The sequence below is a fragment of the Cladophialophora bantiana genome, assembly GCF_000835475.1.
Source record: "Cladophialophora bantiana CBS 173.52 unplaced genomic scaffold supercont1.21, whole genome shotgun sequence".
NCBI lineage: Eukaryota > Fungi > Ascomycota > Eurotiomycetes > Chaetothyriales > Herpotrichiellaceae > Cladophialophora > Cladophialophora bantiana.
This window is the reverse complement of record NW_015971595.1, coordinates 277,336-303,820: the sequence shown is the minus strand read 5'-3', so window position 1 is coordinate 303,820 and position 26,485 is coordinate 277,336. Positions and strand designations below refer to the sequence as shown.

General features: G+C 52.4%; 8 protein-coding genes across 8 annotated transcripts; 4 read left to right on the top strand and 4 right to left on the bottom strand.

The window, feature by feature from the left end:
- Nucleotides 1–809: 809 nt before the first annotated feature.
- Z519_11219 (uncharacterized protein) lies at nucleotides 810–3,041 on the bottom strand (the record flags this gene model as incomplete). Its single annotated transcript, XM_016768932.1, has 1 exon — nucleotides 810–3,041. One exon carries the CDS (start codon nucleotides 3,039–3,041, stop codon nucleotides 810–812), a length of 2,232 nt encoding a protein of 743 aa, XP_016614778.1.
- Nucleotides 3,042–3,943: 902 nt separating this feature from the next.
- Nucleotides 3,944–5,851, top strand: Z519_11218 (uncharacterized protein; the record flags this gene model as incomplete). The annotated part of the gene is made up of 2 exons (XM_016768931.1): nucleotides 3,944–5,666; nucleotides 5,727–5,851. 2 exons carry the CDS (start codon nucleotides 3,944–3,946, stop codon nucleotides 5,849–5,851), a joined length of 1,848 nt encoding a protein of 615 aa, XP_016614777.1.
- A 2,063-nt stretch (nucleotides 5,852–7,914) lies between these two features.
- On the top strand, nucleotides 7,915–10,752 carry Z519_11217 (uncharacterized protein; the record flags this gene model as incomplete). Its single annotated transcript, XM_016768930.1, has 6 exons — nucleotides 7,915–8,042; nucleotides 8,098–8,377; nucleotides 8,434–8,535; nucleotides 8,598–8,780; nucleotides 8,835–8,973; nucleotides 9,023–10,752. The coding sequence occupies 6 exons, from the start codon at nucleotides 7,915–7,917 to the stop codon at nucleotides 10,750–10,752; spliced, it is 2,562 nt and encodes an 853-aa protein (XP_016614776.1).
- A 2,118-nt stretch (nucleotides 10,753–12,870) lies between these two features.
- Z519_11216 (uncharacterized protein) lies at nucleotides 12,871–14,835 on the top strand (the record flags this gene model as incomplete). Its single annotated transcript, XM_016768929.1, has 1 exon — nucleotides 12,871–14,835. One exon carries the CDS (start codon nucleotides 12,871–12,873, stop codon nucleotides 14,833–14,835), a length of 1,965 nt encoding a protein of 654 aa, XP_016614775.1.
- A 1,687-nt stretch (nucleotides 14,836–16,522) lies between these two features.
- On the bottom strand, nucleotides 16,523–16,982 carry Z519_11215 (uncharacterized protein; the record flags this gene model as incomplete). The annotated part of the gene is made up of 2 exons (XM_016768928.1): nucleotides 16,523–16,762; nucleotides 16,821–16,982. 2 exons carry the CDS (start codon nucleotides 16,980–16,982, stop codon nucleotides 16,523–16,525), a joined length of 402 nt encoding a protein of 133 aa, XP_016614774.1.
- A 1,216-nt stretch (nucleotides 16,983–18,198) lies between these two features.
- On the bottom strand, nucleotides 18,199–19,794 carry Z519_11214 (uncharacterized protein; the record flags this gene model as incomplete). The annotated part of the gene is made up of 2 exons (XM_016768927.1): nucleotides 18,199–18,276; nucleotides 18,334–19,794. The coding sequence occupies 2 exons, from the start codon at nucleotides 19,792–19,794 to the stop codon at nucleotides 18,199–18,201; spliced, it is 1,539 nt and encodes a 512-aa protein (XP_016614773.1).
- A 478-nt stretch (nucleotides 19,795–20,272) lies between these two features.
- Z519_11213 (peptidyl-prolyl cis-trans isomerase-like 4) lies at nucleotides 20,273–21,728 on the bottom strand (the record flags this gene model as incomplete). The annotated part of the gene is made up of 2 exons (XM_016768926.1): nucleotides 20,273–21,593; nucleotides 21,649–21,728. 2 exons carry the CDS (start codon nucleotides 21,726–21,728, stop codon nucleotides 20,273–20,275), a joined length of 1,401 nt encoding a protein of 466 aa, XP_016614772.1.
- A 2,779-nt stretch (nucleotides 21,729–24,507) lies between these two features.
- Z519_11212 (uncharacterized protein) lies at nucleotides 24,508–25,973 on the top strand (the record flags this gene model as incomplete). The annotated part of the gene is made up of 3 exons (XM_016768925.1): nucleotides 24,508–24,639; nucleotides 24,699–24,809; nucleotides 24,858–25,973. 3 exons carry the CDS (start codon nucleotides 24,508–24,510, stop codon nucleotides 25,971–25,973), a joined length of 1,359 nt encoding a protein of 452 aa, XP_016614771.1.
- Nucleotides 25,974–26,485: the final 512 nt, after the last annotated feature.

Genomic DNA, 26,485 nt, shown 5'->3' with positions numbered 1-26,485 from the left:
TTCGTTCTGACACTTTGTTTTTTTCTTTCCTGGCTCGGACGTCCCTGTGTGCGAGTACGGAACGTATATACTTGAAGTTGTATGTACGGACTGGCGCGGAGCATACGCGAGCTCCTCGCTACTATGTGGGTGCCTAGGTAGATTTGTACGGGACATCTACATATATGTTATGTTACATGGATGTAGCAGGCAGCGAGCAGGTACCTAGTATGTCTATATACACGAATTGACGAGTCCGAGGACAAGTGCCAGTGCGTACATACACAAAGTCGCCGATTGCTGTGTTAGAAACGAGTCGGTTATAAAAGTACAATGACAACCACAGCTCGTACCTGCAGTGGACTACAAGTAGGAGTGGTTACGTACAGTAGGTACATACATACCTAGGCCATATATGCAGCGCGACGCAGTCTTGTTCATTCACACAGTCCATTTCAGTCCAGCCCATCCAAGTTCCGATTCCAGTCCCAGTCCCAGTCCCAGTGCAGTGTAATCGTCCGTTATGCTTTCAGTGCTCCGTGAACCTTCCATGGTCGCCTTTTGCTTATGTCCACTGCTAATTCGTCCATTTTGACAAATTTTTATCACCCTTTCCCAAAAAAGTCACTCAAAATCAGCCATACGCCTTGCTCAAGCCCTCGCTGAAAACAAAATGTGGAATCTCACCCAGTTCGGGTGTGGGTGAGGTTGCTCTTTTGCTCAAGTGAGTCCGTTTCAGTCCTTGCCAGCTGGATTGAGTTCGTCAACCCCCCTCTTTGCTTCGGCCTTGGTCGAAGAAGAGAGCTTCCAGGGAATAGTGCACGGTGAAATCAATTCATGTCCATCCCGTCGTCGTCATCCCCCTCTGTCTCATCCGCCTCTCCGCTTGGCCGATGACTCCTTCGTCTATATCGCCCGCTAAAACCCCCACCCTGCATAAAACCGCCGTCGGCATCATCCATCTCATCACCATCAACAACTCTCCCATCCATACCCACGACCTCGCAAAGCTCCATAAGAGACTGTCGACTTAGGCTCCTAAATCCCTCGGTACGTACGATTCGCCCGAAGTTCATCATGCAAAAGCGCGCTGCCCGCTGTTTCAGCCACTCTTCCTGGGTGCGACCTGCGCGTTCCCAAATCACGGCGGCGTGTTCGATGTCAATCTCGCGCGAGAGACGGTTCACACACAGAAGGCGGAGCTTCGGGATGTCGTAAAGGTTAGCCATCACGAGCATACCAGCGACATCCGTGAGGTCACGGCAGAACTCGGGATGAGGGGCAATGCTATCCGTGTATAGGTAATATAAGAACGCGCGTACAACTGAGTAAGGCTCGGGGATGTGCAAGCGAGACGTCTGGTATTCGATCATTTTGGAGGCGTAGAGGCGTTTGAAATGTGGCCAGCGCGCTTGAAGGATCATTTTGTGGACATGAATGGGCGGCGACACCACGGAGTTTTCAGAGACAAACGCTTGACTGCTAGTCGTGTTGGTGGAGAATCGCAGCTGAGAGTCGACTTCCGAGATGTTGTCGTCCTCATCAATCGGGATGTTGTTCGCCGTAATGATGAAGTCGCTCATGCTGCCGGATTCCGGAGGCTGGTCAAAGGTCATGGCGAGATCTGAGCCGAGGCCAGAGCCGACACCGCCAGAAGGAGCTGTATACGTTGTCTGCCGTTCGGAGGCCAGGATGCGATTTTGCTCGGACGCGAAGGATGAGTCAAGGTTGCCGAGCAAGCCGTACCGTTTGAGGTCGATTGCCAAGACTTCGCTCAGTTGCAGCTCTTGGTTGGTCCCCGCAGAATCGTCTCCAGGGGAGCCAAGCAGCCAAACCTTGGTTCCATCTTCATTGATTGTGCAGTAGTGCCATTTGTAGCCTGGTTGGAATAGCTCAGGACCTTCGACCAATCTCTGCCATCTCAACGAGTCCAGCTCGAGAGATGAAAGGTTGCAATCGCTATGGCGAATGTTCGATGACGGTGTAACGAAGTCGAGCAGCGCGCCGGACGAACAGACGTGGAAATGTGTGCCCGACGATTGGAGTGGAACGTGCGGGCCTGAAACGAATTTGAGTGCCGATATCGCCCCCGGGGCGACAGGCTTCTCCCGTCTCGTGGATCGAATATGGACACTGCCTGAGTTCGCAGTATACGTGTCGATCCGGTCAGCGCGATTGGGATGCAGCCAGGGTTCATGTCTGGCAGAGGAGATGCGTCCCATGGTCGAGTACTGCCTGCCTGAGCCACTCAAAGCCGGGCTTCCTTTGAGGTCTAACCACCAAATTTCTGATGGCCGCTCCATGTCGGCTCCCAGCCCTCCTAGCACCCAGAGCCGGCCTCCCCATATCCAGGCGCTGTGGTCGAACCTTTGCACGAAGCTCCATGTTTTCGACCACGTCCACGTCTTTAGATCAAGGTAGCAAATGTCGTCGAGAATGTAATTAGCCTCTCCGGTTAGCCCTCCAATGACGAACAGTTTGTCCTCATAGACGACTGTGGCGTGTCTAGCTCTGCCTTTGGGGATGGGACCCTGGACGGCGGGTTGCGTCCAGTGATGGTCTTTCAAGTTGAGGATGACCACATCCGACAAATATTCTCGATGCTCATTCTCTCCACCATAGACCAGTAGTTTATCGCCTTGGTAAAGGGATGCTGAGTGGCCCATCCGCACTCCGGGAATGTCTCCATAATTATCCACTAGCGCCCAATTTAGCGTCTTCAAATCCAGCCGAAGCACGTGATTGTAGACTTCATCTGTGAATTGGTCGAAGCCGCCAAAGGCGTAAATCTGATCGTTCCCACAATAGGTGACCGATGCATTGACCAGACAAGCCGGCTTCTGTCCGGTGGTCTTGGAGATCTTTGGTTTCAGTCCGTCGTTCATGCTGCTAGGGTTCTTGGCAGGGCTGGTTGGCATGAGGTAGGTGCTGGCTGTGGGAGTATTGGCACCAGAACCAGGAGTCCGGGCGGAAGAGCCAAAAGCCCACGTAGCAGAAACAGCGGTTGTAGGAAGAGAGGAATTCTGGGGAAGGAATGGTTGTGGTGTCGACGGCTGGGCCATCATAAGATTAACTGAAACCTCGGCGTTTACGGAAAGGACTTTTGCTATGACAGGGGGTTCCCGCCAAAAGCTCGCATCAACACTTCGTAGAGGAAAAGGTATGGGCTGAAAAAGCCCGTAGGCCCATGCGAGTTGGTGAAGCCAGACTTGAATATCAAATCCCTGCAGGCTGTAGAGGCGACTGCCATGAAAGGGACATGACAAGGGGGTTGAAAAAGGAGAGTGAAGATGAAAAATGATCGACGAAGTTTCACGTTTCAAGCTATTAGGGCATGGCGGGTGCGGCTCGGATTAATATTCGTCCGACGAGCACGTGCGTGGTGCTGATGTAATAACTCTCATCAGCGAGGGTCCAGCGCCAAAAACGGAGTAGTGTCAGGTGGGTCGCCGTTGCCGTGGCAGACGTCTCCACCAACAATGGAAAGTACTTCAACTGCGACTTCTCACAGCTTCAAGACATCTTTTCTTCCTCTTTATTATACCATACTCCCTCTCCCTCCATATCTCCCTCCTCCACGCATACATCCTTGCGCGTGCATAGCATACAGTCCACTAGATCACACCTGCATCTGCTAGATTTGGTCGAACCCCCGACTGCATCGCCTTGCCGTGCCACAACCACGCTCGGTTACCCAATCATCCAACAATATCAGCGACACTGAGAGACTTACTAACCTAACGCTTTACCGACAGCTTTTCTCAGGATCCATTCAGTTGAGCATCTTGAGATATCACTGAATTGCTTGGACCCAGGCACAGATACTTTTTCGACAAGTTCTGATTGCTTAATCGACAACCACTACTAACCCCCCGAGGTCTTGATTGATTCTCGGTTCAATAGCAGACCCTGATCGAAACATTTATTTGTCCGTTCGATCACAAACATAATACATCTAGACACCATGGCTTCAGTCTCAGTGTCAACACCTCTCAAAAGCCATCATGGCCTCTTTTCCACAAAGACCGCAGGTGGCAGAATGCCTCTCACCCCATCCCCCAGACAGAGAACCGTGAGTGTCGCCACCAACATCTCCACAACCTCCTCACCCTCCACTCCTCTTCGAAAAGAACAATCGATCCACAAATCAGACCCATCCACCTTCTTCTCTCGATCCATCTCAAGATCGGTGTCTAAGTTTGCCTATGCAAAATCTCCTAAATCCAATATTGCCAAGGGCCGGCAGTCACCTAAGCAACTAGAGCTGGGTGTCTCTGAATGGACATTGACAGGCACTGGGCCAAGCACATCTGCTACACCGTCAAGAGAGAAGGCCAAGAAAGAGACGGTCCTGAGGTCGAGAGCGGGCAAGACCACAATCAGACTCCCAAACAACGCCGCAGACCGATTCATCCCCAACCGAGGTGCAAGTGCCGGTCTGGCGACTGCCGGGTGTGGCAAGGCGGATGAGAACACTCGACCTCGAACTGCTGGAGATGGGTCCATAGTGCTCGCAAATGCTGCCAGTGCCAGTGCCTTTGAGATCTCTGCACGAGGTGCAGATACCGATATCACAGCTGCACTAGAAGGCCTTGGTCTTGAAGACGACAACACCACCTCGTCTTACACTCGGACCAATCCCGACTCCAGTGCTTATGAATCCTCACTAGCTTCCGCATGTGGCATCTCAACCAGTCAACGTATTCTTGAATTCAAGCCCGCTCCTCCAGAATCATCCAAACCGATTGACCTCCGGTCACAATACAACCGCCCATTGAAGCCAGCAAGTGCTCAGTCAGCCCAGTTCCGTCGACGCATTCAGTCCGCACCCGAGCGAGTACTAGATGCACCTGGCCTTGTGGACGATTATTATCTCAATTTGCTCGACTGGAGTTCGGGCAACCAGGTCGCCATTGGGTTGGAGCGCAATGTCTATGTCTGGTCCGCCGACAGCGGCACGGTCAGCTGCCTACTGGAGACCTCGCCCGACACCTATGTCAGCAGTGTCAAATGGTCGGGCGACGGCGCCTACGTTGGCGTGGGTCTCGGTTCCGGGGAAGTCCAGATCTGGGACGTGGAAGAAGGAACCAAACTCCGGAGCATGTTCGGACATGAAACTCGGGTAGGTGTGATGGGATGGAACAAGCACACCTTGTCAACGGGGGCAAGAAGTGGGCTCGTCTTCAACCATGACGTCCGGGTCGCCCAACATAAGGTTGCCGAGCTGGTGTCCCATACGTCGGAAGTTTGTGGCTTGGAATGGCGCAGCGATGGCGCGCAGCTGGCGACGGGCGGGAACGACAACTTGGTGTCGATTTGGGACGCACGCTCATTGGCTGCGCCCAAGTTCGCAAAGAAGAATCACCGCGCGGCGGTCAAGGCTCTTAGTTGGTGCCCCTGGCAATTGAACCTCCTGGCAACTGGTGGCGGGTCGTACGACCGACATATTCACTTTTGGAACACGACGACTGGCGCACGAGTCAACAGCATCGACACGGGATCACAAGTGACAAGTCTCAAATGGAGCAATCACTACCGCGAATTGGTGAGCTCAGGCGGCTTCCCAGACAACTCGCTGAGCATTTGGAGCTATCCGACTCTGGTCCGAAATGTGGAGATTCCCGCACACGAGACTCGAGTCCTTCACAGCTGTCTCAGCCCTGATGGACAGATGCTGGCAACGGCAGGTGAGTTTTGCAAAGTTTTGGACTAGCATTGAAGCGACAGAGGCTAACAGTTGCACGCAGCGGCTGATGAAAGTCTGAAGTTCTGGAAAGTCTTTGAGCGGAAAGCGGGCGTGAGTGCGGCAGCCTCCAGGGAGGGCGGTATCGGCAAAGGCGGCGCGATGGCGAAGCAGATGACCATTCGATAAACCCCATCCTGTATTACGGATTATGTGGCGGATCTTTTGCCAGGTCAATGATGGGTCAATGAACAGGTGCGGCCACACGGGACAAATTGACGACTACTGGGGTGTCTCTTATTTTGCATGGTGTTGGGGGCCAGGAAAAGGCATTTTGAGAGGGGATAGAGACACGAAGTTCAAGTCAATCGATTACGATGCGGCTCTTCTTTTGCGCAGATGGACCTCCTTGTTTACTAACTTGCACACTAAATGATACCCGTGTGCGTCTGTACGACGACGAATGATTCCTGTTGGTGTGGGATTGGGTGGTGTTGGTTCCCAGGACCTGGTGGTTGGTTAGCGGCCGTGCTAGGTGCTAGCTCGCGAGGTGCTCACTCCGTATCCAACCTCGTCCATCCCGCCATGCATGCACTTATTCATCCCACTCCCATCTGCCACCAACCATTGCACAGTCAAAGAACCATGGGCTCCTGGTGGTGGTGATGGTGCTTGTGCCCGGGCGCTTACGTGCAGCTGAACCCGCGCTAGTGTGTCTGGCGTGGCACATGATTGGCGTGTCTGCCTCGGTCGTCCTTCTCTTCTCTGCCCTGCGCCCCGCCCTCGCTGGTTCCTAGCTGGGGGCTCTGCCTGGACCCTACCAAGTAGGTGCGTTCCCTTCATCCAACCCCCAACCTCACCTGGTGAAAAGGCCGATTTCGCCGGGTGCCTGTGCCTCCCTGCCTCCCGCACCCTCCTTTCCCTTGTGTCGGCGCTTAACTCTTCTAAATGGAGATCCACTTGGCTGCAAACCCAGACCTCCTCTGACCCTCCCAGACTCCCTCGACCGAATCATTGACTGCGCTGGCTCTCCTCGGCCGGTGATCATTTTGCACGCTTCTGCGATTCCAATGCACCTGAGTTGCATTTCGTCACACTCCAAGCTTTCCGCCTCTGGCTGCTGGCGCTGTCGCGTGGCAGACCGGGGCCCATTTGTCTCCAACTGGCTGTCCAAGGTTCTCGCCTTTCCTCCATCTGGCCTCCCCAGCTGCCTCCAGCTCCTTTGCGCTCCAACCTGCTGGTTCACAAATTCTCCGGTGGCCTGGATATCCCGTCCGGACATGGGGCCATGGATGGAACAAGACTCGTCAAAGTGGATCATCTGGCTCTTTGCAGAATCTCGCATTGCCCTCGAACTCCCTTCCTACCACTCACATCTCGCCCTCGACGCGCTGCTCCTCACTGAAACCGCCGCCCCTCCGCCACTGACTCTAGCATCACAATCTTTGCACCCCTGGCCCAGCTTGCAGACTAGGCGCGGCGCGAGTCTTGATCTCCAGTATCTCTTTGTGTCCCTCACACGCACGCGCACACACGCACACATACAACACACATACACACATACACACACACACACCCCTCTCTGGCTACCACATCCATCTTCTCCCCTCTCCCCCATTGAGTATCCTAATCCAACAGAGGTATAGCTAGCATCGTGGGCCTAACAATGCATGATTGATCGAATCAGATGCTACACCTGGATATTCTGATATGCCAGACGCCAACACTTAACATCAGGCCTCCACCAACAAACTAGGTACCATTCCGGCCCTCTCGACATTTTCTCCCCTCCATTGCTTGGGACCCTGTTCCTTCGTCGACATAGTTTTTGGATCTCTGGATTTCTTCCAATTACTATCCAACACGTCCCTTTGCCAGCGGTATCATTGCTCACTGAATCTGACCATGTGCTTTGCCGTGTTTGCTTATCCATGACTGGGCGCAATTGTGTCTCCTCCATCCGCACGCCTCTATACAACCGTCTCCCTCCATCCTGAACATCCCTGTGTCAACCCGTGGTGCCGCACGCGACCGTTTAGGCGGCCGCAACAATAGCCGTGCGACGCTTTGCGGCCTCTACCAAACATTGGGCATTCTAGCAGCGCTTGACAGTAGTCTGCCTCGTCCGTCTTTTTTGCTCTCCATTTGCGCTTCATACTCCACCGCCACGCATTTTCCTTGTTCTGCCGGTGCAGATCGAGCTCGCAATCGTGGCCGACGGTGCTGCAGGCGATTGAGGTCAGCAGAGAAAAATGATGGCTGTGAGAGCACCTCTGGGGTTTAGTCCTTCGACAAACCCGTTGTTCTCCCCATTTTCGCCCTTTGCAGACCATCCGGACTCGCCTCGACCTCGGGCAGCCGCAAACTCTGGTCTTCCCATGTAGGATTTGTCCAGTTTGAAAAAGCATGAAGGAAATGGATCTGACTTTCGGCAGGTCCGCTACTGCGTCTGCTGAGAAGAGCAATATCAACACTGATAATCAGCTCAAACCTCCACCCACCAACTATATCACTTCACCCCAAGATCCCGTGGCACCTTCGCCGGTTGCCTCGGACGTGACCAACTTTGAGGACGTGGACGAAGAAGTGGAAGAGGAGGGTACAGAACGAGGCTCAGTGGCCGCCGCTGGTCCTGGAGCATTCGATGAGGCACAGCGACCACCAGTCACTTCTCCGTTGAGGGAGGGTCTGCAACATATTGCAACTCCACTACGGGTATGCCTAGTGAACAGCGATCCCAGATATAGCCCGTGGGTTGATGATAGGTCTAGGTCGAGACGGGTCCAACCCTGGACGAACAATTCCGCGCAAGACTGGAAGAGGAGAAGGAGCCTCAGTCTGTTATCCATATACCAACAGGCTTTGGCAAATTTGTAGGTCCAATATCTTGGGGGGGTGCTCCCGTTTTCCGCAGCATTGACTGACGTTTGTTCAGCCGAACCAAGAGGCCTCTCAATCTTACACCGAGAAGGAGCAGACCGAGCCACCAGAAGCCAAAGCTAAAGAATCTCAAGCCACAGAGACCAAGGACATCGAAAGATCGAGGGCGGATTCCACTGATTCAAAGGCTTCAGGATCTACCGTCACAAAACCGCCGGGCGCCAAACCAAGTGCTAAAGTGAGTGACAGTCGCGCGCTGTGCTGTTTCTGGAGTGCTGACCGATGTCTCTAGGCCCATGAGGCTCCAATGCCTCCGACCCCGCTTCAAACCTCTCTTCCTGCACTCCCTCTTCATGACTGGTCTCGCACTCCAAGAGCACAGACAAGACAGGACCTCAGTTCCCTGAGTCGTCCTGGCTCGAGTCTTGCTAGTAAGGACAATCATTCCTCGCCCGTCAATTGTGGCTGACGATTTTGCAGGCATTCTTGAGGGCGATGACACTGACCACCCCAGCACCGATGAAACCGGAGATGAAAGTCAGCTCGGCCAGCGGTTTTTACGTGACGCCGAAGCGGAAATCAATGCCCTCCGCAATGCCTTGTCGGAATGCTGGACCCTGTGTAACACACTCGCCAGCTTGAGCCATATCCACCGTGAGAGAATCTTCAACTTTTCCGGCCGCGGCGATATGCAAGAGCAAGCATGGAAATCCTGCTGGAAACTGTGCCAGAACCTCTACGACACCAGAGACAATAACTTGTCGCAAACCTTTTCTCATAACTCGTCTCGACCGACCTTGGATCTGTGTCGTGACTTCTGTCAGGCGCTGTTTGAGGTCCGCGTGCGCGACAACGAGACAGCCGACTCGGTGCTTCGCGTCAGCTTTGAACTGAATAATCATTTGTTCAACACTCATGATCGCAGTCTGCCCGAGGCTTTTCGGGAGAGGACGTTGGATTTCTACATCACTCTATGCCACCGTCTGATGAAACAGAAGTCTAAGCTGGCTGACGAGACAGATTCCTTACTCCGTGCTTGTTGGTCTTTGGCGGAAATGCTGTTCAGTCTAAGGCAGAATCGACGAGAAGGGAAAAGACCCGATGAAGAGCTTCTCGGCTCAGCCATTCAAGCATGCTGGGAGCTGTGCGACCTGTTCAGAGAGGGCTGGACGCAAATTCGTCCTGAACGAGGCACCCCACGACCAAGCCAGACGACCTTCACCCAGGCATTCAATCAAGCCAAACGATCCGGGTTTGCCCCGTTAGATGAGAATGGCAACCCCAGAGCCCTGCCTGAGACGCCCACCACAATTTTCGAGGACACAATTACCACCATCTCCCCTGATGAAGCCCCTGTTCCAAACATTCTCGTCCTCGGAGCCGAAGAAGCATCTAGGATGTCTTCCGCTTCTTCAACCTCATCGACCCCTGCCCCTAATCAAAGTAGAACACTGTCACCTAATCCTCCTACTCAGCCACGTAATATACATTCTGCAAATCCGGGAACGACCTCAGCAACTAGTCACCGATGGTCAACGACCTCGTCCGTTCTCTCCCTTCCCGCATCCGCGGTTTCAGAAGGAGGCCCAAATCCCATGTCTGCCACCACGGCGTCGACTGTTCGTACACCAGCCGAGGATCCGACTCTCATACTTCTCAAAACGTTGTTTGTGAAAGCTGCCCTGGCCACCGGTCGAGGATACACGCGGACCTCGGCGGATCCAAACTTGAACTCTCTACCAAACTTCTCCAGAAACTTGCCGGATACTGCGTTTGGCACTCTGGCATGGCAAGTTTCGCTATTGGATAATTACCGCAAGACCATTGCAAACGACACGACGTTTCGCAACCTGGGCGTCGCCGGAACCATCGCCGAACAGGGACGTGTAAATGCAGTCGAACTTGCGCGAGCGGTGCGAGGGATGACAAGCTGTGTCTATGGCTTTGGATGGCTCCGAGATTTGTACCGCTTCGTGTTCGGATATTATATTGAGGAGGCACTCAAGGGCAGCAGCTCTCATACCGGAGGAGGTCGCAGGGCAGGTCGACAGAGTGGCCCCGCGGCGAGCCTTACGGCTGCTGTCATGACTAACACAACGTCACCGGCGGTTGGAGTCCCTTCTACGGCAGGTAACAACGGAGCGGCAAAGGTTGGGGGAAATGGGAACGGGAACGCACTTGCCCACGGGAGGAGGCCAGTGAGTCAGTGATCGAGACGGGAGCGGTCTGGCTAAAAGCTCGGGCTTTTTCGACCTTATATCCGAGATGCGCGTCTATCAAGCCATCCGGCCCAGTGACTGACTGGCTACCTTGCTCTCAGCAGGGACATGTCTTTGCGATTGTCGACATCTTTCCTCCATGCATAACGAGCATCGGCGTTGAGCGTCTACTATATTGTCTCTTGAATGTCATATTGTGGGCTCCAGGATACCCATATCATTTCCCCGGGCCAGAGTCTAGGCCGGCGGCATCTCTAAAGAAAAAAGTACAATAATAAGTGAAATCACATGCATGCTGTATGGATATAGCAGATCATCCCGCGAACCTCGCATGTGGCTGAGGATGTTCCTAGAACAAACTATTCGGAGGGCGCTCTAGATCTTCCATCAGTCTTTCACTAGCTGACGGACCCCGGCGGTAGTCCAACGAACCCAAAAGAGGTGATCGACTAACCTGTCCTCAGAAAACCAGTCCTTCAGCTTCAACACCCTTGAAGACGTTAACTAGCGAACACGAGGCACACCAGCACAGCGCGCCCAAGAAGCTCGGCCATGAGAAGGTGACGCCTGCAATCAGCAGCGGGCAGCTCTTCGTTCGGCAACTTGCGGACTGGATTTCGAACGTCGATACATCGACAGTATGAATACACCTTCAGCGTTCGCTGTCCAACACGGCTGCTTTCAGAGTGAAGGAGCAAAGGGTTTTCGCCGCTGGAGGAACCCAAGCTGGAATGAGCGCTGCGAAGTCACGCCTTCATCATCTACAGTGCTGCAGGTATCTACTGAAGAAGGGGGATACCAAAAGGCTCCTGCTAGGCTGCTGTTGCGAAATATTGATCGAATGCATCCTCCGTACAGCACAAATGTGACATGCCGGCTATTTAACTACAGCAAGCGCTGGGTTCTGATCAACATAACCAAAACTTCGACTACGACGCAGCGGAAGAACTGGCCAGCGCCGGGCCGTGGACAATGGCAGATCTCGACTTTCTCTTCCTGCTCAAGACGCCGGCCATGTACAGGGTACTATCAAGCCAGGAACACTCATTCCAGCATCAGTTCACAGGCACGCTGTGCCTGGCGCATAAATGCGGTAGCCAATCCACAAACTCTAGAAAGGTTCAAGATTTGTACCAGAAAACAGGTGCCATCTGGCGCCCTTTCCGTGGGGGCGGTGCTGCCTTGGTGCTCCCAGGCTGTCTTCGCTACACTTCACCCTCTGCAAATCAGGGGGGACGGGTTTAGCGGGTACATCCGCGTCATAGGAGTATGTGAACATAACGGTCTTCGTTTCATCGCAGTAACAAGGATTGGACGCCCAGATATCCTGCATAACACCAAGTTCATGAACCTGGGAAAGAGTTATTGGCCACAGTTCTCGAGGTCATGGCGAGCAGTGGTGTCGATGGGCTGCCCCGCCCAAGACCTCACTATGGAGTTTTGTGACCTCGATTCTCCAGTCGTAGTAATATGGGTGCGCGATGTCTAGATGCCCCAGACAGACCGGAACATACCGTCCCTGAATTGGCCGAAGACGTTGATGGACACCCTGCGCGTTTTCCAAGACCTTTCGGGGAGTCTGTATGGTTCCTGTCGTATGGTAGGGTCAATAACGATAGAGTATCTGGATCATTTGGGTCTCGAAATAGTCTTTTAAGCGTAGCAAATTATACCGTTTTGCGCGCTAGATCTGGGCAGCCAACATCTTCGATTACTAGGGGCAGTACTTGTAGGAGACAGCTAGGGGGCCTAATTTAGTCCCCCTCACTCTCGGTGTGCCACCTTTGTCCGCTGGAGCATCCAGTGATGTTCAGCTAATAGCTTAGTTAATTGCTGAGTTAAAGCCCCTGGTTAGAGCGGCCTCCGCTCACCCTCTAGGATCAAATCGTATATGCTATGGCAATTTCGTAGGGTTTTCCTTCTCGAATAACCCGGGTATTCAAGTGCTATCGCAATAACAGCCCATCCGTCCTCCTACAGTTGTTTCTACCGCTTCAGCTGGTGGCTCGTGGCTCTCGAGGGATTTTTCTCGCCACGGCAGATATCGACCGCATTGCGCCACTGTTCGACGATATGTCATCCAGCGATGCGTAAGGGATTTCTTCGAGCATGCGTGATCTTTCTGGCCATTGCTCATGCGGACAAGACCTGCAAGCAGAGAAGCCATTACATTCGCTTCCAGCATATACGTACGACTCATTGCAGTCTGAGAGGTCGACAAGGTTGTTCCGCCTGCATTCTGTGCAGGATCCTCACTCGCCAATAACTGGCTCTCTCAGAGAAGTCGCCCTCCCAAGCAGTCATGACAGTCTTGAGCCTGAATCCCTACCAGAAGGGGGTCTGCAGTATATTGCCCTTTCTTACACCTGGGCGAGTGAGGCGCGTCCACATATTGTAAAATGCGACGGACGCAGGCTTTACATCACTTGCAGTCTGAACTCGGCACTGCGTCGTTTGCGAAACCTTTTGGGCGAAGACTATCCGCTGTTCGCTGATTGTATCTGCATCAACCAATCGACCGACACCAAAGGACGCCGAGAGCGCGAGAAGCAGGTCAAACTCATGCATCAGATCTTCGCAGGTGCGACTAGAGTCATAGCTGACTTGGGCGAAGAAGCTGACGGCTCTGCACGCATTCTCGCCTTATTTGAACAGCTACTTGATGTTCGCAACGCCACCGACACTACAGCTGAGGAGCTGGCACTGGCCCAGAAACGTGGGCTGCCTCTATTCAAGAACAGGACTCTCAAGGCCTTGGTGAAGTTTTGCAGCAGAAGGTGGTTCACGCGACTCTGGGTTGTGCAGGAGGTTGCTTTAGCTTCTGAATTCCGATTCCTGCTGGGCGAAACTCTGGTCTCGTTTGAGGTCGTTTATCTGGGCATCCTGACGGCGCAACGACTGTTGAGCGCTGTGGAAACCTCCAATCCGTCTGCCTCGGTCAGCCGGATTGCACAGTATGGGGCCTGGCGGACGCTCCCCCACCTCCATGGTCCTGCGCAGCGGATTTTCGAAATCCACTCGCTCAAAACTCTTCGCAGCTTCGATACCAACTCGCCCGCTCAGCTTCTAGAGATGACGAGACGGTTCGAAGTTACCTGCCAGCAAGACAAGATCTACGCCATACTGGGTATGATGAGACAAAGCTCGGCGGACAAGTTCGCGGTCGACTACTCTGAAGACATATGTACGCTCTCGCGACGACTCAGTGCGTTCGTGATCGAGGAAGGCGGTCTCGATATTGCGCTGAGCCTTCTGGCGTCCTATCAAAGTTCCATGCCGGGCTCATGGATGTATGATTTTGGGAAGTCAGTCCTTTCCGATACTCGCATACGATGGGCGCCGTCGGACGACCGGGGACAAATTCGGTGCGTCTTCAATGCTTGTGGCGAGACGGAACCCACATTCAGGTGGGATCCCAGCGATGGCAACGTGCTCTTCACGAGGGGTTGGCCCGTAGGAACTATCACTTGCCTCTCTAAACCCCTGCCTGGACCCGACTCCATCTTGTGGACCACGGCCTACAAAATGATCAAGTGGGAAAGCGCATTTCAGAAACTGGTTCTGGCCTGCACTCACTTCAATGAACGGGCCGTTGGCGACGTACAGCGTCAGTACTTGGAAGCCATCGTCGCTGGCGGGCGTATGGGCCGACGTCTTGCTGCAATCAGTGCCCAGCACGATGACATTCGCGGGAGGTTAGATGAGTGCATTCGAGCAGCATTGTCCATGAAGCCCGGAAACTTGATGAAAAGGCTGATAACGTCACCCCGCAATCTTCTCCGTGACATGGCAGCGCTGAAAAGAGACGCTGAATTGTACGTGCGAAATGTGGTTTTCTGGTCCTCGGAACGAAGAGTCTGCATCACCGACCATGGCCATGTTGGCCTGGCCCCGATGGACGCCGTGGTTGGCGATCAGTTTGCAATCTTTGCAGGATGCTCGGAGCCTTTTGTGATCAGGCGGACAGGTGAGCATCACCACAGATTAGTCGGTTCAGCATACCTACATGGTTGGATGGACGGCGAAGCGCCCGGGTCGAAACAATGGCAGGAAGAAGAGTTCGGGCTGCGGTGAATACTATTGCGCGATCCATAACATTGCGCCTGGATCATTCCTCACACCGGGCGCTCCATCAATTTCAAAACTTCATGGTGCCGAGGGTGAGCAGTAGGCACAGAGCGGGCATCACCTCTTCCCAATCCGGGGGGGAGTTTGGAGCAGTTTATCCTCATCTTGGCTGGAGTCCACCACGTTTCCGCACATTTCAGAGAGCGAACAGAGACGACCAGGACGCCATCCTTGTTACTCTCTGTTGGGCATCGATTGGACATCCAGCAAACAGGTGGGATCGGCTGAACACGACCCGAAACAGACGCAACGAATATAGTAGCAAGGCTGTACTTGCTAATGCGACGAGGAGGGTGAACTTGTACGGAGATCGACGACGACGCGAGCTCGCCAATGTTGAAATTGGCATTCGACAGCGTCAATATCCACATGTGGTGTTACACGTGATGATGAGACACACTAGGTCCGAGGCCAGAGACGGCCTGCGCCTCGACCGCGATGTTCAAGGTTTGCACTCCTGTGAATTGCTTGTACGGTACATTGGATGTAAATGGAGTCGGATGCACGGGATTGGCAGGGTTCATTGACTTTGGCTGGACGTCGAAGGTCGTCGACGACTTAGACGCATTCATGTCATGGCTTTATAGACCATGTGAGACGGAGAGAAAGAAACAATTGCGAGGACCAGTAAATCTCGCTGCATTCCGTGCTATGCGTAGGGATGCTCTCTCATTAAGTTGCAAAAATTCTCATAAAAGGGGGTATGATGATGATGATGCTGAGGAAGATGGCCCACAATCTGCAGATGCCAGCCTTGATTCTCCTTTTTTTGTGAGTGCTTTCTTTCGTGTGCTCCAAGCAACCATCGAATATCATCGAGGGTCACTCATTGCCTCCCAACCCGCTCTATTGCTAAACTCGCTCAAGCTCCCATTCTTCTTCTCCACTCTCACAACTCGGTGTCCCTCACTCATTCTGCATCGCTTTCGCTTCTTCATTGTCGTCCACTGCCCGCTTCGCTCCATATGCGTTTTTATCCGTCCAGCTAGTCGGTTGGGATTACGTCAGAAAGCGAGGTGTAACTTCCTCTCAATCAGATCCTTTTGCAAACCGAGGCGTCTTCCGATCGTAGAGAAAAGCTAAGGAAAGTCGTTTCGTTGTGTAGCGTATTGGAAAGCAAGATTCGATGATCTTCATCAGAAAACGCCGGAGATGAAACCGTCAAATGGGGTTGATCCGTGTGAAATCCTGGAGTCATGTTCGTTCAATTTTTTTGCCGCAAGTTTCAAACTGGTCCATGTTCCGATTTACTTTCTCTCGTGGCCGATGATCCCATTTCTCCTGCCTTGCCGATTTTGTCGTGAAAAGTCTTGCGGTGGTTGTTCGTCGTGTGAAGGGTCGTGAACGCCAAAAAAGGGCGTCGATGATTCGATGCATATTGCCGAAAAAAAGGAATCAAGGCATAGCAGCCTCCGGAGGTATCGTTAACGTGGTGGAAAGTTTGATTCGCTGAAAAGGGCTGGGGGAAAACAGAAACAACTGATTGCTGAGGGGACATGGGCATGGGAAAGGACTGTCTGTGTCGATATTGCTCTGATGAGGAGTTCCAAAACCAACATGCAAGAGAAGAGGAACAAAACAAAGAAACTTGAGCTGCTGTGCAGTGGTGCAGGATGGAATAAGGTTCGGTGCTCTACGCAACTGCGGCGGCGGGGGCTGCAGTGGTAGAGACCTCGGTGGCATCCGCCGCAGGAGCAGCTGCAGGAGCATCAGCAGGAGTTCCATTCGTCACAGCGACCGCCGAACCATTGGTTTCAGTGGTGGAAGTGCAGTCCTTGCTAATATGACCTGGCTGTCCGCACTTGTAGCAGGTCTTGCCTGCAGCGTTCAATGGCCCACCATTTGGAGCCGTGCAGTCGCGAGAGATGTGGCCCTAAATGTACATTGTCAATAACACGTCTTAAAACAATCAAAACTAGCCTTGGACCCACCAGTTTGCCACAAGCATAGCATTTCATAGCTTGAGCTTGACAGTCTCGAGCATAGTGGTTAGGTCCACCGCACTTGTAGCACATGGCAGCCCGGTTGTTGGTGACACCGTAGCCAGGGCGGAAGCCACCATAACCTCCGCGGCCACGAGTAGGTGGTCCCATGTTTGGAGTAGGGCAGTTGCGAGCCAAGTGACCGATCTGGCCACAGGAATAGCAACGACCCCCGGCAGGACCACCATTGATGCGGAGGGTCGGGCAATCCGCTTGAACATGTCCTAGCCCTTGGCAGTGATAGCATTGTTTTGCTGCGAAGATCGCTCCATCAGTCCAGGGGATCTTGTATACTTGAAGAACCGGCACTCACTCTCCGTTGTGCGTGGCATAGGACACTGATTTGATTCGTGGCCTGGTTGCTTGCAGTTGTAGCACAACCTCTCGGAGGAAGTGCAAACTTCCGCATAATGGCCAACATTGCCACACTTGTAGCAGGCGCGTCGGGAAAGGGACGACATCTCGACTTCTTCTGTTGAAACTTTTCCTCAGTCCCTACAGCAAGTGCGTTAGATTCCTTCTCTTATGATTGTTGTACGCGCGACATTGATTGTCCCGGGGCGCAGGGATATGGTTGGTCGGATTATTTCCGTCACCGATAAGAAACAGGCGCGGCGCATCATAAGAAGGGAAGACGAGAGCATACCTGCTCAATTGAAACCGCGTTCGAGTATCCCAAGTCCCGCAACCTGCGTTTTGATGTTAGGCGCTGGAAGATCCAAGATCGCGGATAGGTGCAGAAGGGGGAACCTCCTGGAATTGGGATTTCGGTGCGAGGAGGGGCACAAGTGAGAAAGACAGATTGAAAGGAGATATAAGTTGGAAGAGGCGATCACTTACAGATGGCGCAACTTCCCACACGACCTTTCCAACGACTTCCAGCCTCCGTAGAACCGTACGACGACCGATCAACACCAACTGGTGGAGGAGAAAAAAATGAAGGCGACGAGGGAACTGTCCAGAGTCGCAATCCCAGAATCCACCAGTGCCAAGCCCGCTTGCACAAAGGAGGTTTAGCGCAGTTTGAAGTTTGTGGAGACGCCTTGCTGATTAAGATGCATAGAAAGGCTGGAATGTGATACTGGGTACCTAGCGAGCTAGGAAGCAGTGACAGCGAGTGTGGAAGGATGCCATGAAAAGTGCCCACTTAGGTAGGTACCTTGGAGCATGAGCTCCCAGTACAATCTCTAACTATATCGACTATCCTTTGTCGTCCCAGCTTGCTTGATAACTCCTTTCGCAGTACCCGATTGCTAACCCCTCTCAATATTCTATTCCATCAAGTTCATGATCATGCAGCATTCGTCTTCATTGTGTTTGTTATAGCCTACTCTGACGGGCTCTTTTCAATCACAGCCGGAGCCTTGATCTCCCTTCCCTTCAGGTAGCCGAGGCCCTCACCGCCCTGTGACGAATGTTAGCAACATCCCAAGCTTGTCAAAGCCGAAAGACGGCGACGTACATAGCTGATGAGAGGGGACACTTCGACGCCCTTGTCGTTGCCCTCAGACACCACCGTAGCCCCGGCGGCCTCCAGCCACCGAACTCCCTGTTCCATGACGTCTGCCTTGCTGGTGTCTGGATTGTCCTCTGCCGAACCACGAGCATTCTTCAAGGGTGAAAACTCCTCCTTGCGGTCAACCTCTAAGCAAGCGAACTTGTCCATTGGGACGAATGGGAAGACATCGAAGACAAACTGCTCCAGCTTGATGCCGTTTGGTTTCTCGGGTTTGACGGTCTCACCCGTCTCAGTGTCCATGTAGGGGATCTTCTTCTTAGCAACGTGGTGAGGTAGCTTGTGGCCCCATTCCTCAATAGCTTCAAAGAATCTGAAAGAATAGTAGTGGTTGACAATATTGGCAGCTCGGAATTTGAGGCGGTCTGAGCTATCCTTGGCTTCAGCCATCTCCTTGTCAATCTCCGAGTACTCGACCACGTCCGGCTTCCCGTTCTTCTCCACGATCAGACCAACAGGCTCGTTAGCAGCTCGCTTCCGCACGACTTTGGTGGCAATGTCGACCTCCTTGGACGCTGCGAAGCCAACGAAGACCGGATCTGCAACTTTGACCAGACAATTATCCACGCAGTACGCATGGACGTGTTCAATGCCACGTTTCCGCTGGTCCGCACGAGCTCCGGACGACACCAGAGCTTGGTAGATGCCGCCATTACCATCCGGAGCAACGGCAACCTTAGATTTGCTCTCCATGAGAATCTTGCCTTCGTTGGAGATGCACGGAAGTACTCCCTGCTCAAAGATGACGACGTTCTCTTTCTCTAGACCAAAGTAGTTGTGCTCCTGGAAGAATTTCTCTGTAGGTGCTCGAGTAGGGCCGCTGGTCATGACGTACCAAGGGACAACAGGGTCAACTGAAGAACCATCCTGCTGTTTGGCCAGTTGCTGCACCTTCCAGATTCGCTCTGCCTGCATCTGAAACAATGATTTCTTGCTTGGAAGGCCAATGTCAAAGCACCCCTTGGGATCAGAGCTGCCCAATCTCGTCCCTTGTCCACCAGCCATTAGCACTACGGCCACCTTGTTCTGTGCAATAAGAGAAAGCCCGGCTTTGTACCATTCTTCTTTCTGCTCGTCTGAAGCATCGAGGAGGGAGGCGGTGGCGGACTCGGGGAGAGGATTGAGGGAAGGTTGCTGCTGGCCTGACAGTTGGGGAGCGTGCAAGGCCTTGTCTGCAAGTACATTGATGCGGTCTGGATCGAAGATGGAGAGCTGTTCAAATAGAGCTGCTTTCCCTTCAGTGTCAAGGTCATCGTAGAAAGCAAAGACCTGTTCTTGGTTCGCCTTCTCATATTTCTGGCGCAGGGCCTTCAAGTGCTCTTCATCGGGCTCTTGGGCAGGTGCACCATGATCCTTGGAGGTCAGGTGGAGCTTCTCGAGGAGAGTGTTTACCATGTTCGCAGCCATTGTGAGTCGGCGTTCGCAAGGAATCACGTACGTAGTGCAGGGGAATTGGTAGAAAGGGGGGCCGCGGTAGACAAGAAATATGCCGCCTTTGGAGGACAAAGACAGTTGCTCACCCTTCCAGAAGAAACAGTTTCTAAATGGGGCCAACAAGATCAGCTTTGGTTCAGCTGGCTCAGCTGGCGAGTTGTGGGAAGGGAGGGATGTCAAGGATGTCTAGCGCGGTGAGACATCAAATGTCGGGCAGAGTTTCCAAAACATCTCCGCATCCCTCGCCGCTCCAAACCATTGCAGCCTCGTGGTGACGTATGACAAGAGAGTCCATACTCCCCAAGCCCCTACCCAATATTATGCAGCGAGCAGGTCACCACAGAGCCCAACTCATCGGCCAGGTACATCAGCCAGATACAATTTTAGGATAGCTGATGTTACCTTCGATGAAAATCTGGAAGAAACTAAATTGCAGTTGTTGTACAGCACCTCAGCGGTCTCTCTCCCTCCAGGGACCTGATCGATACGACTGCCCTTTCCGTCCCCTATCTCTGTCTCCGTCTCTGTCTCTGTCCCGATCTCGGTCCCGATATTGATCTCTCTCCCTGCGATCTCTGTGACCGTGTCTATCCTGATCCCGAGATCGGTGCTCATCCCGTCTGGGTTCCTTCCTGTCATACCGTGGGCTTCTGCTTCGAGACCTTCGAGGTCCCTCCTCTCGCCGGGACTCTTTCTTCCGGCGGATGTCGTCTTTATCAAAGACCATTCTGTATTTCCCGCCATTCTGCGCACGGCCGTCATCTTCTCGATAATGCCGTCTCTTTTCAAGGCTGGCAATCCCACCGAAACCTCCGGATTGCCTGGCCCTCTTCGAGTTCGTTGCATCTCTCCAAGTATCGGACAGTTTAGAGACGCTCTGTGAAAAGTCGACGTGGATACGATGGTCGTCAATGAGCACACCTTGCATCTTGAAGTACGCTTGCTCACAGTCCTTTTGATTCTCGAATTCAATGAAGGCATACTGCAGGCTGTCACCGGTGCGTTTATCTCGGATGACCTCGCACGAAAGGATTTTGCCAAAACGGCTGAAGATCAACTCAAGATCTTCATCGTTCGTGACAGGGTTCAGTTTGCATACAAACAGAACATTTTCTGGAGGTTTCACCTCGGCAAAAGGGAGGTCACCAACCATCTCGAGGGTCAGAGCCTGTGCTCGTGCCTCTCGTTCTCTTCGCAGCTTCTCCATAGCCGCTTCGTCGACTTCTTCCTCCAATTCTTCGTCATCCGCGATCATAACAGTGGCCAGTTGCGCCTTTGTCGGTGCAGGACTTGAGTCAGGCACAACTAAGCCCGGCGGATCATCGTACGGATCTTCCAATATGATGGTATGCCGAATCCGGATGTCCTTCAAAGGTCTACCGTTGCTGTCAGTGAAGGCATTGTTGATCTTTTCCAGAGTATCGAAGCCTTCGACTACCATGCCAAAGGGGGCGGCTTTTCCATCCAAGTAGTCAATATTGTCGCCGAGAGTAATAAGGAATTGGCTGCCAGCGAGTCGCTCATCAGGGTCATTGGGCGAGGCCACCGTCGCCATACTGACTGTCCCACGTTGGGAATGTTTCAGCTTTGGGTCGATATCGGCTATGAAACTCTTCTTCGAAGGGCCTGATAGCAAGCCCCAGACAGAGCTGCCTCCATCGCTTTCGGGTGAGTCTGGGCCGAGTGGATCTCCGGTCTGACAGCTAAAGCCTTTCTGGACGCTGTGAAACGGGGCAAAGTTGTAATACTTGATTTTGCAAAGTTTCAAAAAGCTGAAATAACCAGTCAGCGCATTGACAGAATCGGAATCGCATGATCGAGACTTACTTCTCGCAGCATTTTGGTGCGTTTTCAACCAAGAGATCAATGACAATCTCGCCGAGAGACGTTTCTAGTATCACACTCATGGCGAAGGCTGCAGAGATAATATTTCCGGCCGGACTTGCAAAATTTCACTCTAATGGGGCATGCATACGATCCCCGGGGGGTCAGTCATGAGTGACACGAGAGAATTATTGCGGTATTTTGACGTGCGATGATGCTGTGGATTGATTCACAAGGGAGGTGGCTGCTCAGTATCTAGGTAATGAAGCACTCGGTTGCCGGTCTGCATCGAATATCAGAAAAGAAAACTTGGAATGACCGTCATCATCATGTCATTTGAAAGCCGCTGCCAAGATGGCTCCTTGTGCCTGCAGCTCATTTTGGGCTTTTCACCACTTCGTAACCATCCGCACGATCTCCCTTCTTCTCCATCTCCATTTCGTCCAGCTGGCAGCTTCTTCCTCCTGCTGGGCCGGACTCCCTCCCCGTGTGTCCTTCTCATTAAACAAGCACTGCTGGGACCTGCAAGAATCAGTCATCTTAGACGAGCTGAACTGAGGCCATCAGTACTTCCGCTTCCGCTTTCCTGCGCAATGTTGCCACCATGATTCTGGGGTCCGCGGTTGGCCTCCTTGTACTGGTGTACATTGTCCCTGTTGAAGACTCAATGGGGCATCTGTCCGACTATGTCTTTTTCATTCGTCAGCAGGATTGGGTAGACCATGTTCGTTCGAACGCTCTGCCTCCTGACATGTCATGCAAGGATTTTATCGACGAGGAAGTACTCTGTACTCAAGCTCTGGTTATGCAACTACCCATCACCTCTGTTATTCTTTGCACAGTCATACAAAAATCCCCCGATTCTGTCACGAACCGTCTTCTTTCTCGGCTTCCACCCGCTTCGATGACAGGTCCAGCCGTCCTGCCCTAGCCAGGCTATAACCCTCCTTTCTCCTGTAACCGGCATTCATCTGCACCACATGAGCCTGCACGGAGGGAGGCTGAGATCCCATCCTGGCTCATTTCTAAATGTCAGGCGAGGAGGATTACTCTCATGCATCTACGAATAATCCGTCAAACTGGGTGACGCTTGTTTTCCAGGCCATGTCTGCCCGAGACAGGCGATGCTCTTTGCAGTTACTACACAGCGATGCCCAATAATAACAGCAGCTGGTGCTTACTGACACCCTTTGGGTAAATTGAAGCTGGTAGTATTCGGGGCTTGCCTTCAGCACCGCTTCCTGTCGTTTGCACACCCAATGGAGGGATCTTCCTGGTAGCCTCTCACAAGGGTGTGGCGTCTGTTCTGGCCTTATTGGGGCTTCATCCTGGTATCGATGCGCCTTTGTGTCACCGAAAGGCACCTGAAACTCACTCTCTGATTTGTCAAATCCTCTGCACGTTGGGCTTCTAACGAGGGAGGTCAACCTTGCGACATCTTGTGCTACCAAAACACCCAGTGATGTTCCGCAGGCTTTTTGCAGCTCTCGTCCAGGGGCTGGCATTGGACATAGGATCCAATCCGACTCAGAAGACCTCATCCTAGTGACATACACCACTGCTACCCTCTATCATGTGCATTAACCTTGTTGCAAGCTTAGTGCATGAAAATATCCCCCAGAATTCCGGATCCTTTATGTCAAACGAGGATACACCCACTCGGTGGCTCTATGACAAGCGCTGTTTGTTCCTATATGAACCGTCCGCGGTCGAACACACAGATAATCTCTGGGTGGTAAGGCTTTGCAGTCAAAAGCCAATTTTCGTCGATACAACAGAATTTGGAAGTTTTGCGCAAAGGAATTGGCCCCCGCTAATCACAGCCCAATTCTCAAACGGCGTTATCAGCTGTGAGTTTGCTCAAATGCGGATGATGCATATGCCACGTTCTCTGCAAGGGCTTGCATCCAATCAGGTCGGAAGCCTTCTGGTAGCAAACAGAATCTACTCTTTGCCTCTGGTTGGGCCTAGTGCTAACCGCAATAATGATTGACATGCCACCCTTTGCAGAGTATGTCCGTTGGAAGGTGCGTAACCCATATCTCCTCAGGTGTGGCTCAAAGAGACTGCAGGCTTGTCTTGTTTCCCCACATGGAACCTGTCGACGCTAGATCCAGCACCAATGCTACTTGCATTCATTACTCAAGTACAGTTTGCAGGTTGGCCTCTGAAGCACCGTCGTGTTTTGATTGGCCTTGTGCGTCCGATTTGTTTCACAGCTGATATGGCAGGCGCTCCATCGGCTGGCTGATGACTGGTCAGGCCATCTTATGCCCGTTGAATCAGGTTGTTGCAGTGGACCAAGCACCATCGTCACACGGTCGGACGTCTGCAGCGACGCCGTTACAAGAAAATCTTAGATCAGGTTTCAAAGGGCCAACTCCGAAGGCGTGACTTGATCTAGGCGCGAATTGAACGAAAGCAAAGCTTTTCAGTTCGACGTCGATTTTGATATGACATCCCTCCTCGATCTGGTTCCCGCAGCTGTTGAGGCTTACCCATCCGTTTTCCTATTGGAGTACCTCCTTGAAAATGTCACTATCAACCTGATCCTGGCACTCTTTCTGTTTTTCTGCAGGATCTCATATCTCAGATCTAACTCTGAGTTCCTGAATGGTCTGGAACCGATATTAGAGAGCTTGCTTCAGAACTGGCCCTGGACCTTCTCGTTGTTTTCAATACCGCGAATTTTAATGATCGAGGGGACCTTGTTTGCTTGTGCCGCTTCAGTTTTTGGAAGGGCACCATGGTAGGGAATATCCCTAGATATTGCGAATCTTGCCACTGACGGATGACGAGATCTCAACACGATCAATATACCCGGACTTCGAGTTCTTCAGGCGCAATGAGAGAGGACTTCATATGCCGCTGAGCCAAACCTCTCACATCCATGATCAATACGAGACTGGAAGCCATCTAAGCAGCCGCACAACTCCCACATCCGAGCCAGAAAACAGAGCGACCAGCGGCTCAAGAAAGCGTGTACCTGTTGCTGTATGTATTTAAAGATTCGCGGAATTATCCTTGGAATATCTGTTGCTCACATCATGCAGTGTGAAAGATGCCGGAAACGCAAAATCAAATGCAGTGGCAACGAAGGTGACAGCCAGGCGTGTGCAAACTGCAAAAACTCGGGTCTAGAGGACTCATGTCGCTTTCTCCGGGTAAGCTTCCTTCAAATCAGACATGCATGACTGTCTAATAGGATTCAGGTCTCTTCAGTAGATCCTAGCCAATATAGTCTTCGAGGATGGCATGGACCTCCACGATATTCCCCGTACTCGCTTCCCACACACCACCGTCTCAATTATCTGTCTGTGCCGTCAAGGTGCAGCCAACAGAACACTCTGCAATATCACCCTGTCCCTAACGGTATTGACTATGGTGGATACACTAATCCGAGCCCGAGTGTTGATTGGGGAAGAGCACAATATGTTGCAGCGTACTCGCCATACCCAGACGACGAAGAAACAAGTCCCTACACCTCCCAGCCGCCCCCATACATTCTACCAAACACGGATCCGATGTCTTCAAACAACACATACTATGCGCATAGTCTCGGGGTTCGACCAAATCCTACTTCACTTTGGCCAGAGGCTCAGCAATTTGTACCACAGTCGAATTCTCAGGTAACCACCTCGTCATATACGATGCCCATTGAAGCTCCTCATTCATTCCAGACAATCGGAATCGTTGGAAACCTCCCATCGGACCGTATCTTACCACATCCCATCAATGCACGCTATGCTTCAACACCGGGCAGTTCAGTTGACCTTCCAATCACTGCGGTAAACCAACGCAGCCAAGGCTATTGGCATGAGGATAGTGACACACCTGTTCAGCAAATCCCGTCTCAAGTGGAATCAAATGGAGGCCAAGAGCAACACAGCACGCGAGACAATATCTCTTACAGAGTCCCGGACATGACGTACGGCCAGATGAGTTTAGGTGAAGTACTCTCTGCGACCTCAGTGGCATCTGGCGACCCGCTTGCCGTGAACGAGTCGCAAGCTCCAGCAACAACGGCTCCAACGGAAGATACTCTTTCGCAGCACTCAACATTAGGTGCGGTCTCTCACCAGAGTCTCAAATCCACTATGGAGGACCATGCTGTGACGTACGGGTACAAAAGCTCAGTAAATGGGCACAGTTCACAGCCGACAAGAACCTCAAGCCAGCCATTCACCGGGCCATTCTACGGGCGAGTCATGGTTCCACAGCGAGAGCCTGGCTCGGATGATTGCAGTCCAGACTGTTCCAGCTGTCAGACAACTGAATCGACTCAGACATCGGTCACCTCGATCAGCAACACCTCGTCAACATATTGAAAGCACCTTGATCCCGTGATACCATATCTACACTCCCTGACAAGCGTCAACATCCTCGTTTTAATGTGTCTGTACTATTTTCAAAACCACCTGCTCGGCCGCCGTATCTGCGTTTGAAATCTGATTTTCTGTGTACGTTGATGTCGCACAAACCACATAAAACTAATCAACAGGACATTTTTTTCCACGCTGCAAACGGAGCACAGGACTGCACCCACAACAAGAGGGATCCTGGGACAACTTTTTCGGGACTTGTCATGCCGACGGGGATTAATGCCATGTCGATGATTTTCTTTGGCTTTTATCCAATTGCGTGAATCGGAAAAGAATGACGGTGGGACGAGGGACGAAAAATCCTTGGTGGGAAGGAGGTTAGGGTTGTTAATGCACTTCGCAAATGTGCCGGCTGGCTGGTGGTCTCGTCACGTACGAACGATGAATGAATGGATGGATGGATGGAGGGAATAAAAAAGTATGCATCTCACGAAAAGGGGTTATGTCTCAGTGTGCTC